Source organism: Mrakia frigida (genome assembly GCF_051309035.1).
Source record: "Mrakia frigida strain ATCC 22029 unplaced genomic scaffold BDY24scaffold_12, whole genome shotgun sequence".
Classification (NCBI taxonomy): domain Eukaryota; kingdom Fungi; phylum Basidiomycota; class Tremellomycetes; order Cystofilobasidiales; family Mrakiaceae; genus Mrakia; species Mrakia frigida.
In genome coordinates, this window is record NW_027481269.1 from 214,198 (window position 1) to 225,499 (window position 11,302).

Here is an 11,302-nt window from a genome sequence, read left to right on the forward strand (position 1 = left end):
CAGAGGTCGATTGATTCTACGCCCACAACGTGAACACAACGGAGTTCGTGCGGACCGATGAACAGGACACGTCTAAGGAAGCGAACGAAGGAAGGGGGTGGTTCGAGACAACAAAGACACGCGTCGCACGCGAGACCGCAACAGTTTCCCACCTTCTCCCCCTCTCGGCGCTCAGCCATCACTCCTTTTGACAGCTTCTGACCCCTTCTCCTCTTTGGTCTCGCAGAATCCAATCAACTTCGAGGGGAAAAGTGGTCTCAACGCCGAGTGTCGATCAACACTCCCTTTTCCCCGACCGCCCTTCTCGTCTTCTTCCCTTTGATTCCCGGTTCCCGCTTTTCACTCCTTCTTTCTTCCTCAAACCATCACCAACTCCGACTGTCTATCTAAACCTCCGTCCCGCTCTCCTTCATCAACTCATCAACGACTCTCGCTTCTCATCAACCGCGTCGACGGTCTTCGTTCGACTCGATCCTCCTCTTCGATGGTTTTTGTCTACCCCAGCACTGCCTCAGAGAAGGCGATTCGAATACCCTTCTACACCATCCAGATCCTCTCTGCTTCGCTCCTTTCGTTCCTCCTTCTGATTTTCTACGCGCAGAAAAAAAAGAGACACCCAACACTTCTCAACGTACGTCCTGCTTTCTTTCTCACCCTCCTCTTCTCTCTCGATGCTGACCTCCTTCTTGCTTTCCTTAGCTCATCATCGCTCTCATCATTGACTCGGCCCTTCACTGTGTGATCATGGGTCAAGAAGACGCGCCCTCCGTTGCGGTGGCAGTCTGCTCTACAGCTTTCGCGATCTCAGGTGTGAGCTCTCTCTTCTCTCCCCCCTTTTTTTTACCGGCCTTTGAAACTGATTCTTCTGTTCTCGATCCCTTCTACAGATCCTCGCCACGCTGGGCACCTTCGCTGCGATCATTTTCCGAGTAAGCTGAGCTCGAGCCTCTTCACGAGTGCAGGGTCGCTAACGCTTTGCTTTCTTCTTCGCAAGATGTGGGTCATCGTCGTCCTAGATAGGTCCAACACCATTAAGTGGGAGAAGTTCATAGATATTTCGCTTCTCGTGATCCCATGGTTCTGCTGCATCGCCATGTTGATCGTTTCGACCGTGGTGCGTTTGGTTTTCTTCTTCCCCTCTCGTTCGAGTCCGACGTCTGACGCTCTTGCTCTGAACATCTCAGGCCTCGGCACTTCACCCTGAGAACATCGCTGTTACTGTTCTTGGAGCCTACAACCTCGACGGACGCATGTGAGCCTTCCCCGATGCTCAAAGGGTCGGTCGAAGACAAAACTGACGCGTCGTCGTTTTCGCTCCAGAACCTACACGTCTCGAGGAATCGCGGTTCTCTTCCTCTTGATCGCCCTCATCTTCGAGAGTCAGTCTTTTCAGCCTAGCCTCCCGTTTCTTCAATCGCACCTCGCCTCTAACTCTGGGGTCTCTTTACAGTTTGGACGGTGGTCGTGTGCATTCGACGCCCTTCTCGACTCCATGCCAGTGCTGGCGATTCCCAGACCACCTCGGACGCCCGATACGTCACCAAGAGTCCCTTCGACTTCGGTTTCACTATTCGAGTGCTCAGCTTCGGGATCTACGCTGGAGGATCCGTCATCTTTGCTGCCATCTCACTCGTCGGTTCTTCATTCGGACCGTGCGTTCAACTCTCTTCTCCCTTCGCTCCTCCGTTCCAGAACTAATCTCACTACTTCCGCTCTCCCCAGATCCATATACCAAGCATTGGCTGGAATCGTCGTCTTCCTCATCTTCGGAAGCCAAAGAGTTCGTCTTCCTTCCCGCTCTCCCCGTCTCCTCCCGCTCACTCCTTTCCTTCATCAGGACGTTCTTCAGTTCCTTCGAATCCTTCCCTCCAACGAGTTTCACGGCCAGTCTCAAATCCTTCACTCGACCATCGACGTTCGAAACGACCAGCCGTCCAGTTCCAACCCGACTTCGAAGTCGAACAAGATCGGCAAGGGGAGGAGCTTCTCCGTAGATCGACGAGGGCCAGCAGCAGCTCATGGTTCCGAAATATCGCTGGAGACGATTGATACGAGGAAGGACTCTGAAGCTGGGCACACTGGGGAGTTTCAGGTTGAGGTTGTGAGAGAGGGGAGGAGGGAGGAACCGGTGGTGAATGTTTGGGATCGTCAGTTGGCCTAGTTTACATTTCGTTTGTCACTCTCGTCCTTAGACCTATTTAGAACTTAGCCTCCGATAACATGGCTCTCACACTAATTCGATGAGCAAGAAGCGAGGAAGAGAGAGGCGGACGAAACGCATCTGGCGAGACGCGTCCCTTCCTCTCCTCCGTCGTTCCTTCCGTTTCTTTCTCGATTCCGTCAAGTGATAAGGTGATAGATTCATGTTTAAGAAAGAAGAAGAACAAGCAGAGTCCGTTCGTCAAGGAGATATCAAAAAAGAGAAGAGAGATGGGTCGAAAAACATAAGTGAAAAGCGACAGAGGCATTTTGCGGGGAGAGAGAGAGGGACGAGGGTCGAAGGTACAAAAACGATGAGGAAGAGCTGAGGAGGAGAGGAAGATGATAGAGGCTATAGAAGGAACTAGGAAAAACAAAGTGTGTGTGTGTGTGTGTGTGCGAGAGGAAAAAAGGGGGGTCGAGACGCGTCTTTGTTCGAACGAAGACGTTTTTGGAGCTGGTATAGCAGAGGAGGGAGGGATGTGAGCGAAACCGAAAGGAAGGGAGTGTGATGGAGGGTATGCTAGAAGAGGACGAGGGATCGGGAGGGGATATAAGAGCAAAAGAAAGAAGATACAAAAACGAGAAAACCGAGAACGAGACCGTGCCAAACCGCCCAACCATCCCTCAGTGCCCGTTCTCCAACCCCCAGACCTTCTCGTTTCTCCTCTCCCCTCCAACTCCGTTCGGTCGGTTCAGCCTGACAGCTCCGTTGCCGTCGACGACCATCCCGTTCGATCCGTTCGAGCTGGGTTTTGACGTCCTCTCTCCTCCTCCGGCTCCAGCAGCGGGAGGTCCACCTCTCAACTCGTCCTCGAGCGTCCTCAACTTCGACTTGGTCCTCTCGAGCATGCCTTCCAACCATTCCCTTCCAGCGAGGAGCTCGACTCGGTAGTCTTCCAGCTCGGCTCGGGAGACGCCAGCTCGAGGAGGAGGAGGAGGGAAGATCGAGCTCGAGAGAGGAGGGAGACGAGTTCCGTGGTTGATGCTCTGGTGTTGAGAGGTAGCGGCCGACGAGGAGATGGGAGGGAGATGCTGGTGAGGGTGAGGGGATCCGATAGGAGCGAGGTGAGGGGAGGACATGGAGGGAAGTTGGTTCGAGTTTTGGAGGGAGGAGGAAGGGAAAGGAGAGCCTCGGTGCTCGGTTTTGGGGACGTGAGGGTGCGATGAAGATCCGTTGCTGTTGTGCGAGGAAGGGTTGGGCGAGATATGACCTCCTTTCGAGTCCCTGTCCCACATCGGAGATCCGTAGGAAGGATTCATCATGGGAGCGAGTTCGAGGGACTTGTCGACGGGTCCGTTCGATCGAGAGGTTTGATGAGACGAGTGGGGGTTGTTCGAAGTGGAGTTCTGGTTCGAGTGGGAGTTGGAGTTGGAGTGAGAGTTGGTGCTCGGAGTGGAAGGGTTTGGGCTGAGGAGATGAGCTGGCATCGAGGGAAGGGAGGTTCGAGGACCGTTTTGAGATGGGTGACCGGGTCGAGATCCTCCTGCTGCTGCTGAAGTTCGATCGTAGGCTCCCAAGCTGGCGACGGAAGCAGCGTCCTCACTGACTGAGCTGTTGGAACCGCTGTCGAGCTCGTCATCCAGAGCGGTTGACTTCCTCTTCTTGCTCCTGGCCGAGTTAGCTTTGGGAGGGGCGAGCGACGAGGAGGGAGTTCCGTTTCCGTTGGGACGATGGCTCGACGACTTGTCCGAGAAGGGAGATCCTACGTTGGCCGAGGGTTGACGCGACGACGAGGAGGAGGCGGTGGGCTGCTGTTTCGACTGAGAGTTCTGCTGCTGCTGCTGGAGTTGTTGCTGATTGAACTGTTGCTGCTGCTGAAGTTGTTGCTGGTACTGGTTCTGCTGAGATCGAGAGACCGACATGAGAGCCTCGGCCGCATCCTGCTGAGAGGTATCGTCGTCCTTGACATGCTGAGGAGAAAGGAGGGAAGAGAATCAGCCAAGGGCTCGGTCGTTCGTTCGACTCCTCGGCAAGTCCGGTTGATGAACTCACGACCTCCGCTGCTGGCACGAGATCCCTGTTTGCAGCAGGAACTCTCTTCCTCCTCTTGATAACAGTCTTCTTCATCGTCACAGGCCGAGCTTGTCCATGAAGTTTGAAGTAGAGACCTGATAAGGAGGAGCAGAAAAGGAAGACGAAGGGCCAAACTCAATCAGCCGACGGTCGCAACCTTCTTCGTCTTCGAACGAAAAAAGAATGCTCACCACAAGCGTTGCAGGTCGTGTTCCCATCTGCGTCTCTTCTCCACAAAGGAGTCGTGCTCGTCCCACAATTGATGCAAGTGATTCCTCCACCACCAGCTCCCGAAGGAGCGTCGGCAGCCGACTCTCCTCCTCCTGCTGGTCCGTTGTTCAAAGCTGGACAACCACCACATCCAGCTTTCCCTCCGGTACCGTTGCAGTGACCATCTCCAGGGCAAGATCCGACCGAAGCTGGAGGAGTGGGAAGTCGGGGAAGTCTCGGAGGGTGGGAGGCGGTGGAGGAGTTTGAAGGAGGTGGAGGAGGAGGAGGCGAAGGGTTCGTTGGAGGAATCGATTGCGATGAAACCCTTGGAGGAGGTGGAAGTGGAGAGCGAGGGATGGAGATGTTGTGCTCGGATGGGTGGGGAGCTCTCGGCTGAGGTGCTGAAGATGCTGAGGCTGAGAAGGTCGAAGGGAGAGAAGGAGGAGGAGGAGGAGGAGGAGGGAGGTTGGAAGCCTGCGGCCTGGTCGAGTTCGCTAGGGGTGGAAAGGGGGAGTGCATCGGATTTTGAGAGGAAGGGTGAAGATTTGAAGGTTGGGAAGGTTTCATAAGGATGAGAGGGGAGGCTGGGGAGAATGAAGGATAGCAAGAAAGGCAAGGAAGGAGGTCAAAAAACTGAACGGAAAAGAGAAGGAGGGGAGAGAGGAGATAAGATCTTCTTGATTAGCTGAAGCCGTTCCTTCCTCCTTCTTTCCTCTTCCTCCCCCTCCAAAGACAGGAAAAGATCCGTCTTTCGAGCGGGATAGAAAGAACATACGCTCCTCCATCCTAAGATGGGTTTCCTGCCCATGATATGCAGGGATCCCTCGAGAAAAGCGTCCTTCAAAGAACCACGTTGGCTCTCTCCTCCAGCGCTCAGCTGACGCCACGCCTTCTCTTCCTCCCTCCTTCTCCCACCTCCTACTAGAGATCATCTAGTCGGATCTCAGTCGACCTCCTAGATCTCCTTCTCTTGAAGACCATGTCGCTCGAAAACCCGAGCAGAAGGGAGGAACGACGAAGGCAGGCTCCTCAGAGAGAAGCCAGCAGAAGAAAGAGAAGGAGGAGGACGACTCACCTCCTCTTGGTTCGATCCCTTCCATACCTCGATACATCGGTTGAGCGTAAGGGGATCCTTCTGGTATATCGTACGAGGTCATGCTGGATCTCTTTTGAGGGAAGCTGGGAAAGGGACAGGGAGAGGGAGGATCTGGTTGAGAGGAGAACGAAGGACAGGCTCGTCAGCGACCTCGTTGGGTTGGCTCTTTTCCTCCTCCTTTCCCCAGCTTTTTTTTCCGCTTGATCCCCATACTCAAACTCGGCCTCTATCCAGAGACTTTATCTGTCCTGGGTCCTCGTTCAAATCTTTTGACCTCCTTCCTTCCATGCCCGGAAAAGACTTCGATTCGCTCGTTTCTTTCTCTACCACAACGACGACGCGTTCTCTTCCCTCCTCGCTTCGAGATCCTGCCCTTGATCGACCTTCAAATCTGCTTCCGCTGGCCCTATCCCCTTTCTCAAGTGACCCTGACCTCCTTTATCTCTTTCGTAACCAAAAAAAATCCGGTCTGGACCCGAAGAAGAGCCGCGAGCGAGAGAGCGGCTTCCTTCGCTCTTCTCCCCCCCCCCCCAGATCCCAAATAACTCCCCGAATCCTACAGATCTATTCTGATCAGTCTCTGCTAGGGCACCTCCCTCATCCACAAGCAGGTTTTGAAGCAGAAGGGACGGGAGGAGACTCAACCCTCTTTCCGATCCGACGCGTCTCGCCCTTTCATTCGGTTGTCTCTCGGCTCTGACTTTCCGAACGAAAAAAACGGAAGACGTTGGAAGAGTTCAAGCGATCTAGCGATCTATCTATCTATCTGAAGCATCTGGAACAAAGCCTAGCCTACAGATATCGTCCAGTGAGAAGAGCTGGGAAGAGGAAAGCAGCACCGGGTCAAACCGAGCGAAAGGACGCGTCGTGTTTCCTCGACGCATCTTGGACGTTTGCTCCTCCCAGATCTCGCACCGCGAAACTCTAGCAACCCCGAACCTCATCCGCTCGGATGCACGAAACTCTTCATCCTACCATCTTTCCCTCGGGCTTTGCATCTTCTTTCCCAGCCAGCCCGACTCTGATCGATCTGATCTCGCTTTCGTCGGATGTGATGTCGACTTTGACCTCTTCTTCGCTCCGCAGATCTTCCCAGCTGTATAGATCGTTCGTAGGTATCTCAAACTGGGCTCACAGTCTCTTTAGAGTCGCGATCTGAAGAGAAAAAGGCCGAAAGACAAGCGGCAGGCTGCTATCTCCCTCTTCATCCGCGCGCGCTCATCCTGAGCTCAAATCCAACCTCCCTCCCATTCCCTCTGCGTCGTCCACGAGAGACTGAACCTGAACATCACCTCCCTCCTGATAACAGAAAGAGACTTCACGCTCAGGTCGCAGCGTCACGAGCTTTCGACGCAAAACCTCTGGCCCTGGCGAAACGCGTCCCACCCGCCTTTCTTTTCAGCCCAGCCTCTCTGTCCTTCCTCCCTCTCCTCTCAGCTCTGCGTCTCCTCGTACTGATCCGAGCTTGTTACGACTCATCAACTGAAGATGAGACGCGTCTCGACATTGTCAACTGTTGGCTGATTTGTTCTTGGCTCTCAACGGTACGACGAGATCGGCTTCGGATAGATAGAAGGTGGTTCTTGAGGAGAGACTGGATGCGAGAAGGAAGCAAAGCGAGATCAACTCGCCCATCTATCATCGACGCTCTGAATACTGGCACGAAAGTCTAATCACCACCTCTTAAATTGAAAGCTCTCCCTCGTCGTCATCAGGCAAGCTGCCTAGCAGTCCCTCGATGACTCCTCGAGGCTCTCCGATGAAGAGCTCGTAAATCGAAGCTCCCAGGATCGTTCCGAAGATGGGAGAGATGGTGGGGATCCACCTGCGAGAATCGAACGAAGATGAATGAGCTCGAGCTACGAGGGTTGGGATGGGACGAGGGTTGAAGAGACTGACCAGTAGTGGTCGCCAACCGTGAAGACCTCTCGTCCGTAGATGATGGCGGTGAAAAGACGAGGAGCGAGATCTCGAGCTGAGAAGGGAAGCGACGCGTCGAAAATCAGCTTCGAGGGTTCTCTTCTCTTCGAATTCTCCAAAAGAACAAGTAGGAAGAGACTCACCAGCGTTGATAGCGTACCCAGATTGCCACCCAACGGACGATCCGATGCAGATGAGCAGGATGAAGACGCTGAAGTGGCCGGAGAGAGAGACGGGCGAGTTGCGTTCGCTGGTGATGATGAAGATCCCCAGCATCAAGAGGGCTGAAGCGAGCAGCTCAGAGAAGAAGGAGGATGCCATGGTGGAGTTAGGAAGTGGATACTGCAAAGGAACGAGTGAAAGGGACGAGATCAGCATCGTAAGTCGATGAGGGAGGACGGATCTCGAACGAACGGTGCAGAAGATCCCAGCAGTAGGTCCATTTCCAGCAGAGATGAGACTTCCACCTGGGATGGTCCTCGATCCAGCTTCCCAAGATTCGATTTGAGTCTGCAAAGGACGGCGAAAGATGGTCAGCACGGCGAGAAGGGAGAGAGAAGCGGGGGGTCGAGCTCACCCAGTACTCGCTGAAAACGACAGCAGCTCCCACGAACCCTCCCAGCATCTGAGCGATGATGTAACCTGGTAGCTTCTTGAGAGGGAAGGTAGAGCCGTTGCGAGGGAAGAGGGCGAAGCAGATGGAAACCTGAGGGAAGAGAGGGAGAAGCCAAGGTCAGCCCTCCAAAGGTCTTCCTTTTCTCCTCTCGAGGTCGAAGAAACGAGCAAGGAGGACGAACAGCTGGATTCAGATGAGCTCCTGAGATAGAACCAGCAACGAGCGATCCGAGAAGGACACCTCCAGCCCCTGGAAAACAGAGAGAGATCAAAAGAAAGGGGACGAGCGATGAGCTTGGATCGACGACGCTAGCGTCGAGCAAAGAGGGACGAACATGCGATGTTAACGTTGAGCCAGCTAGAGTGAGTTCCTCCCGAGAGAACCCATTGAGCACTTTGGGAGAGGTAGAAAAGGAGGAAGTCAGTCGCTGTCGTTCGAGGTGGACGGTGAGAAGAGAGGGGAGGGAGGAGTGAAAGGTCGAGCTCACACAACACCGCTGAAGAAGGAGGGAAGGAGAGTCAGCGACAATTTGAGGTCTCGGAACGAGCGTAGGAGATGACCTCGACTCACTCTCCAATGAAGACGATCAAGAAGGTTCCCAGGAATTCAGCGAGTGGTTGTCGAAGGTGATGTCGAAGGAGAAGCGCTCGCCGTCCCAGGCTCGAGCTCTTGATCCTATGTTTCCGATCTCCAGATTGGAGCAAAGGCTGCTGTTCTTCGTTCATCTCGAGCTTGAAGGTCGTATCACGAAGCCAAAGGAGTGTGGAAGTGGGAAAGAGGGTTGGTGAGAGTTGGGAGGAGAGGAGGAAAACTGCTGTTCAAGGACCTCCTCCTCCTTCTCCAGGAAAGCAAGCACGGGGCAACAAAGATGACGTTCCTTTCGACGAAAGTTCGATGCAAGAGAGATCGTAACACATATCATTCAAGAGCTCGGAGAGATGGTAGGAGAAGAGCGAGAGGCGAATCTACTGTCCAGACTTCTGAGCCTCCTGGCCAGCTCGGTACTGGAAAAGAGGGGGGGAACGAGCGTCAGTCTCTCACTCTCTCTCCCAAAAACCGATGGGAGCAGCGTATACTTACGCCATGGGTGAACTGCCACTCTGTAAGCGACGCGACCAAGAAGGAGGCAAAGTCAGCAACAGCGGAAGAGAGAGAAGGGCCGAGGGAGAAAGGGCGACTCACCTCGAGGGTGCGCCCCTGCCTGAGCTTCGTGGTCCTGGGTCGCCTTGTCCTCGTCGTTCTGGCCGTTGGAAGCATCCTCCCATCCCTTGTTGAAGCCAGCGTCGAATCGGTCCTTAGCTGAGGCACAAAGAGCAGAGGAGAGAAGGGTGAGCAAGACCGCAAGATGAAGAGTCGGCGGGAAGAGATGGTAGATGGCGAGAGCTCTTCGATAGGTCGAGCACGAGAGTCTCGATTTTTTGCTAGTAGGACTTGAGGAACCCGATAGACTCACCAGATTGCCACTGAGCGAGATCGCAGAAGAAAGAGAGACCGCAAGAAGAAGAGAGTCAGGAGGAGGAGAGATGGGGAGATGACGAGGCGACATACATACCTTCTCTCCCTCCGAAGAGTTCTGCTGCCAGTACTGGATGTGCGCATCTATAGATTCCAACGAGAGAGGGAAAGAGAACGAGAATCGGAGTGAGCGAGCAGAAAAGGGAAGAAGAGATATAGGTTGAGCGGCTGGAGAGCACTCTAGAGGAGAGGGAGGAGGAGAGGAGGTGCGACGTCGACGTTGAGAATCGGAGAGGCTGAAGGGAGACACGTACCGTGAGCAGCGTCTCGAGCAGAATCTTGAGTCATTGTTGATAGAGTGTAGAGGTTTGGGTAAGTTGAGTAAAGAGGTGGAGGGGAGGTTGATGTGGTTGGGAGGAAGGAAGGAAGGAGAGGGGAGGAAGAGGAGGAGATGGTGAAATCGCTTTTGAATCGGAGCGTTCGACGCCTCTGACATCACCATGACATCTTCTTTTCTCTCGGTCCTCCTGCTTCGCTTTCACATCTCTCGGTCGTGCTCCTCTGTTGAAATAAAGCTAGTACTATAGCCGTTCAAAGATTTACTAGAGCGAGCCTCCCAGAGTTCGTAGAGAGGACTATAGAGGAAAAACGTTCGACACGTCTAGTTTTTCTTCGCCAGGTATGACGATAGATGGTTTACCCTTCGCTGCCTCCTCCTCCTACAGGCTTTTCCTTTTTGACTTCAAGCGTGCTCTGATCTCTTCCATCTTCAAAAAGAGGTCCAAACTCAAAGCGAGAGGGACTTCGGACATGGGGCGCGTTTCCTTGGGAGAGATGCAGACGCTCGAAAAGGTCGGTATCACTTCCTGATGTCGAAACTAGCTTTGCCTGACTTTACATTATATACCTCCTCAGTTCAGCCTTCACTTCTTTCTGCCCGAAAGAAAAACCAACCGCCTCCCTTTCAATCTCGACGTCATGGACTCTCTCGATCTCGACCCCTTCCGCCTCCCTCCCCTCCCACCTCTCTTCTTCCTCTAACGCCCACCCATCTCTTTCCAGCCAACCAATCTATTCATTCAAACCCTCCCAAACTCGCATCTCAAACCATGTTCTCTCGATCCCTCCTCGCCTCTCGAACCGCGCTCGCCGCTCGATCTTCATCGCGACGAGCCTTCGCTTCCTCGACGGGAAGCGGTCAACCCGTCACTCCCTCTCCCAAGAACGAGGCTAATGCGAACACACCTATCATCGTGAGTATGGTTTCCCTTGTGGAAAAGATGGGAGAAAGTGGGAGAGGAGAAGAAAGGAAGGAGAGAAGGAGCGAGGGGGCTGTCGTCTATTCGAGCTTGAGCTGACCTTCCTCCCTCCTCCCTCCACTCCCCATTCTCGTTCTCTTCCCTTTCTTCTCGAACCTCTCAGATCGCTGGAGTCCTCGGAATCGTCGCTGTACGTTCTCTTGCCAACCATCTCGCCCTCGATCTCTCCCGCTGATCGCCTTCCTCCCTCCCTCCCTCCCCCTCGCCCCTGCCATCTCTCCTTCTCTTCACCACCCCCTCCATTGTTCTCGCTTCCGCTCCGTCAGGCCGCCGCTCTCATGGGACGAGACAAAGTAGACGAAGCCGCTGGAGGAGCAGACCAGCACAAGTCCGCTCTTTCCGACGCGATCACGTCGAGTGCGCCTGATGCGAAGAAGCCCGTTGGGAAGTAGAGAGTTGAGTTTCTAGAAGTATGTTATTGCTGTGTTCGTGTTTGTACGAAGAGAAAAAGGCCGAAAGAGGTATGAAGA

General features: G+C 54.0%; 6 protein-coding genes across 6 annotated transcripts; 2 read left to right on the forward strand and 4 right to left on the reverse strand.

Moving 5' to 3' along the window:
• Nucleotides 1-95: 95 nt before the first annotated feature.
• BDY24DRAFT_440688 (uncharacterized protein) lies at nt 96-2,302 on the forward strand. The gene is made up of 9 exons (XM_076644546.1): nt 96-631; nt 700-810; nt 888-929; nt 995-1,114; nt 1,185-1,252; nt 1,321-1,379; nt 1,451-1,652; nt 1,723-1,780; nt 1,850-2,302. The coding sequence occupies exons 1-9, from the start codon at nt 485-487 to the stop codon at nt 2,159-2,161; spliced, it is 1,119 nt and encodes a 372-aa protein (XP_076497398.1). The 5' UTR covers nt 96-484; the 3' UTR covers nt 2,162-2,302.
• A 46-nt stretch (nt 2,303-2,348) lies between these two features.
• Nucleotides 2,349-4,007, reverse strand: BDY24DRAFT_386286 (uncharacterized protein). The gene has a single exon (XM_076640085.1). The coding sequence runs from the start codon at nt 3,628-3,630 to the stop codon at nt 2,827-2,829; it is 804 nt and encodes a 267-aa protein (XP_076497399.1). The 5' UTR covers nt 3,631-4,007; the 3' UTR covers nt 2,349-2,826.
• Nucleotides 4,008-4,237: 230 nt separating this feature from the next.
• On the reverse strand, nt 4,238-4,495 carry BDY24DRAFT_327975 (GATA-type transcription factor; the record flags this gene model as incomplete). The annotated part of the gene is made up of 2 exons (XM_076637091.1): nt 4,238-4,311; nt 4,408-4,495. Coding segments are annotated over 2 exons (162 nt in total), but the record flags the coding sequence as incomplete, so codon positions are not given.
• Nucleotides 4,496-7,205: 2,710 nt separating this feature from the next.
• On the reverse strand, nt 7,206-8,783 carry BDY24DRAFT_414452 (aquaporin-like protein; the record flags this gene model as incomplete). Its single annotated transcript, XM_076643311.1, has 9 exons — nt 7,206-7,347; nt 7,422-7,497; nt 7,586-7,784; nt 7,857-7,952; nt 8,020-8,148; nt 8,240-8,307; nt 8,393-8,451; nt 8,546-8,554; nt 8,629-8,783. 9 exons carry the CDS (start codon nt 8,781-8,783, stop codon nt 7,206-7,208), a joined length of 933 nt encoding a protein of 310 aa, XP_076497401.1.
• Nucleotides 8,784-9,023: 240 nt separating this feature from the next.
• On the reverse strand, nt 9,024-9,938 carry BDY24DRAFT_440691 (uncharacterized protein; the record flags this gene model as incomplete). Its single annotated transcript, XM_076644547.1, has 6 exons — nt 9,828-9,938; nt 9,611-9,657; nt 9,512-9,521; nt 9,241-9,357; nt 9,139-9,158; nt 9,024-9,062 (listed from the first exon to the last, which is right to left on the reverse strand). The coding sequence occupies exons 1-6, from the start codon at nt 9,859-9,861 to the stop codon at nt 9,024-9,026; spliced, it is 267 nt and encodes an 88-aa protein (XP_076497402.1). The 5' UTR covers nt 9,862-9,938.
• A 186-nt stretch (nt 9,939-10,124) lies between these two features.
• On the forward strand, nt 10,125-11,244 carry BDY24DRAFT_386310 (uncharacterized protein). The gene is made up of 4 exons (XM_076640086.1): nt 10,125-10,365; nt 10,434-10,766; nt 10,936-10,962; nt 11,099-11,244. Exons 1-4 carry the CDS (start codon nt 10,195-10,197, stop codon nt 11,222-11,224), a joined length of 657 nt encoding a protein of 218 aa, XP_076497403.1. The 5' UTR covers nt 10,125-10,194; the 3' UTR covers nt 11,225-11,244.
• Nucleotides 11,245-11,302: the final 58 nt, after the last annotated feature.

What these genes read in the sequence shown, in the direction of transcription:
- BDY24DRAFT_386310 (XM_076640086.1), top strand. Translation starts at nt 10,195, where the DNA reads ATGACGATAGATGGTTTACCCTTCGCTGCCTCCTCCTCCTACAGGCTT. An exon ending in AGATGCAGACGCTCGAAAAG is followed by an intron (nt 10,366 to 10,433) that starts GTCGGTATCACT and finishes TCCTCAGTTCAG; the next exon opens with CCTTCACTTCTTTCTGCCCG. An exon ending in ATGCGAACACACCTATCATC is followed by an intron (nt 10,767 to 10,935) that starts GTGAGTATGGTT and finishes CGAACCTCTCAG; the next exon opens with ATCGCTGGAGTCCTCGGAAT.
- BDY24DRAFT_440688 (XM_076644546.1), top strand. Translation starts at nt 485, where the DNA reads ATGGTTTTTGTCTACCCCAGCACTGCCTCAGAGAAGGCGATTCGAATA. An exon ending in CAGCTTTCGCGATCTCAGGT is followed by an intron (nt 811 to 887) that starts GTGAGCTCTCTC and finishes TCCCTTCTACAG; the next exon opens with ATCCTCGCCACGCTGGGCAC. An exon ending in TACAACCTCGACGGACGCAT is followed by an intron (nt 1,253 to 1,320) that starts GTGAGCCTTCCC and finishes TTTTCGCTCCAG; the next exon opens with AACCTACACGTCTCGAGGAA.
- BDY24DRAFT_386286 (XM_076640085.1), bottom strand. Translation starts at nt 3,630, where the DNA reads ATGCCAGCTCATCTCCTCAGCCCAAACCCTTCCACTCCGAGCACCAAC.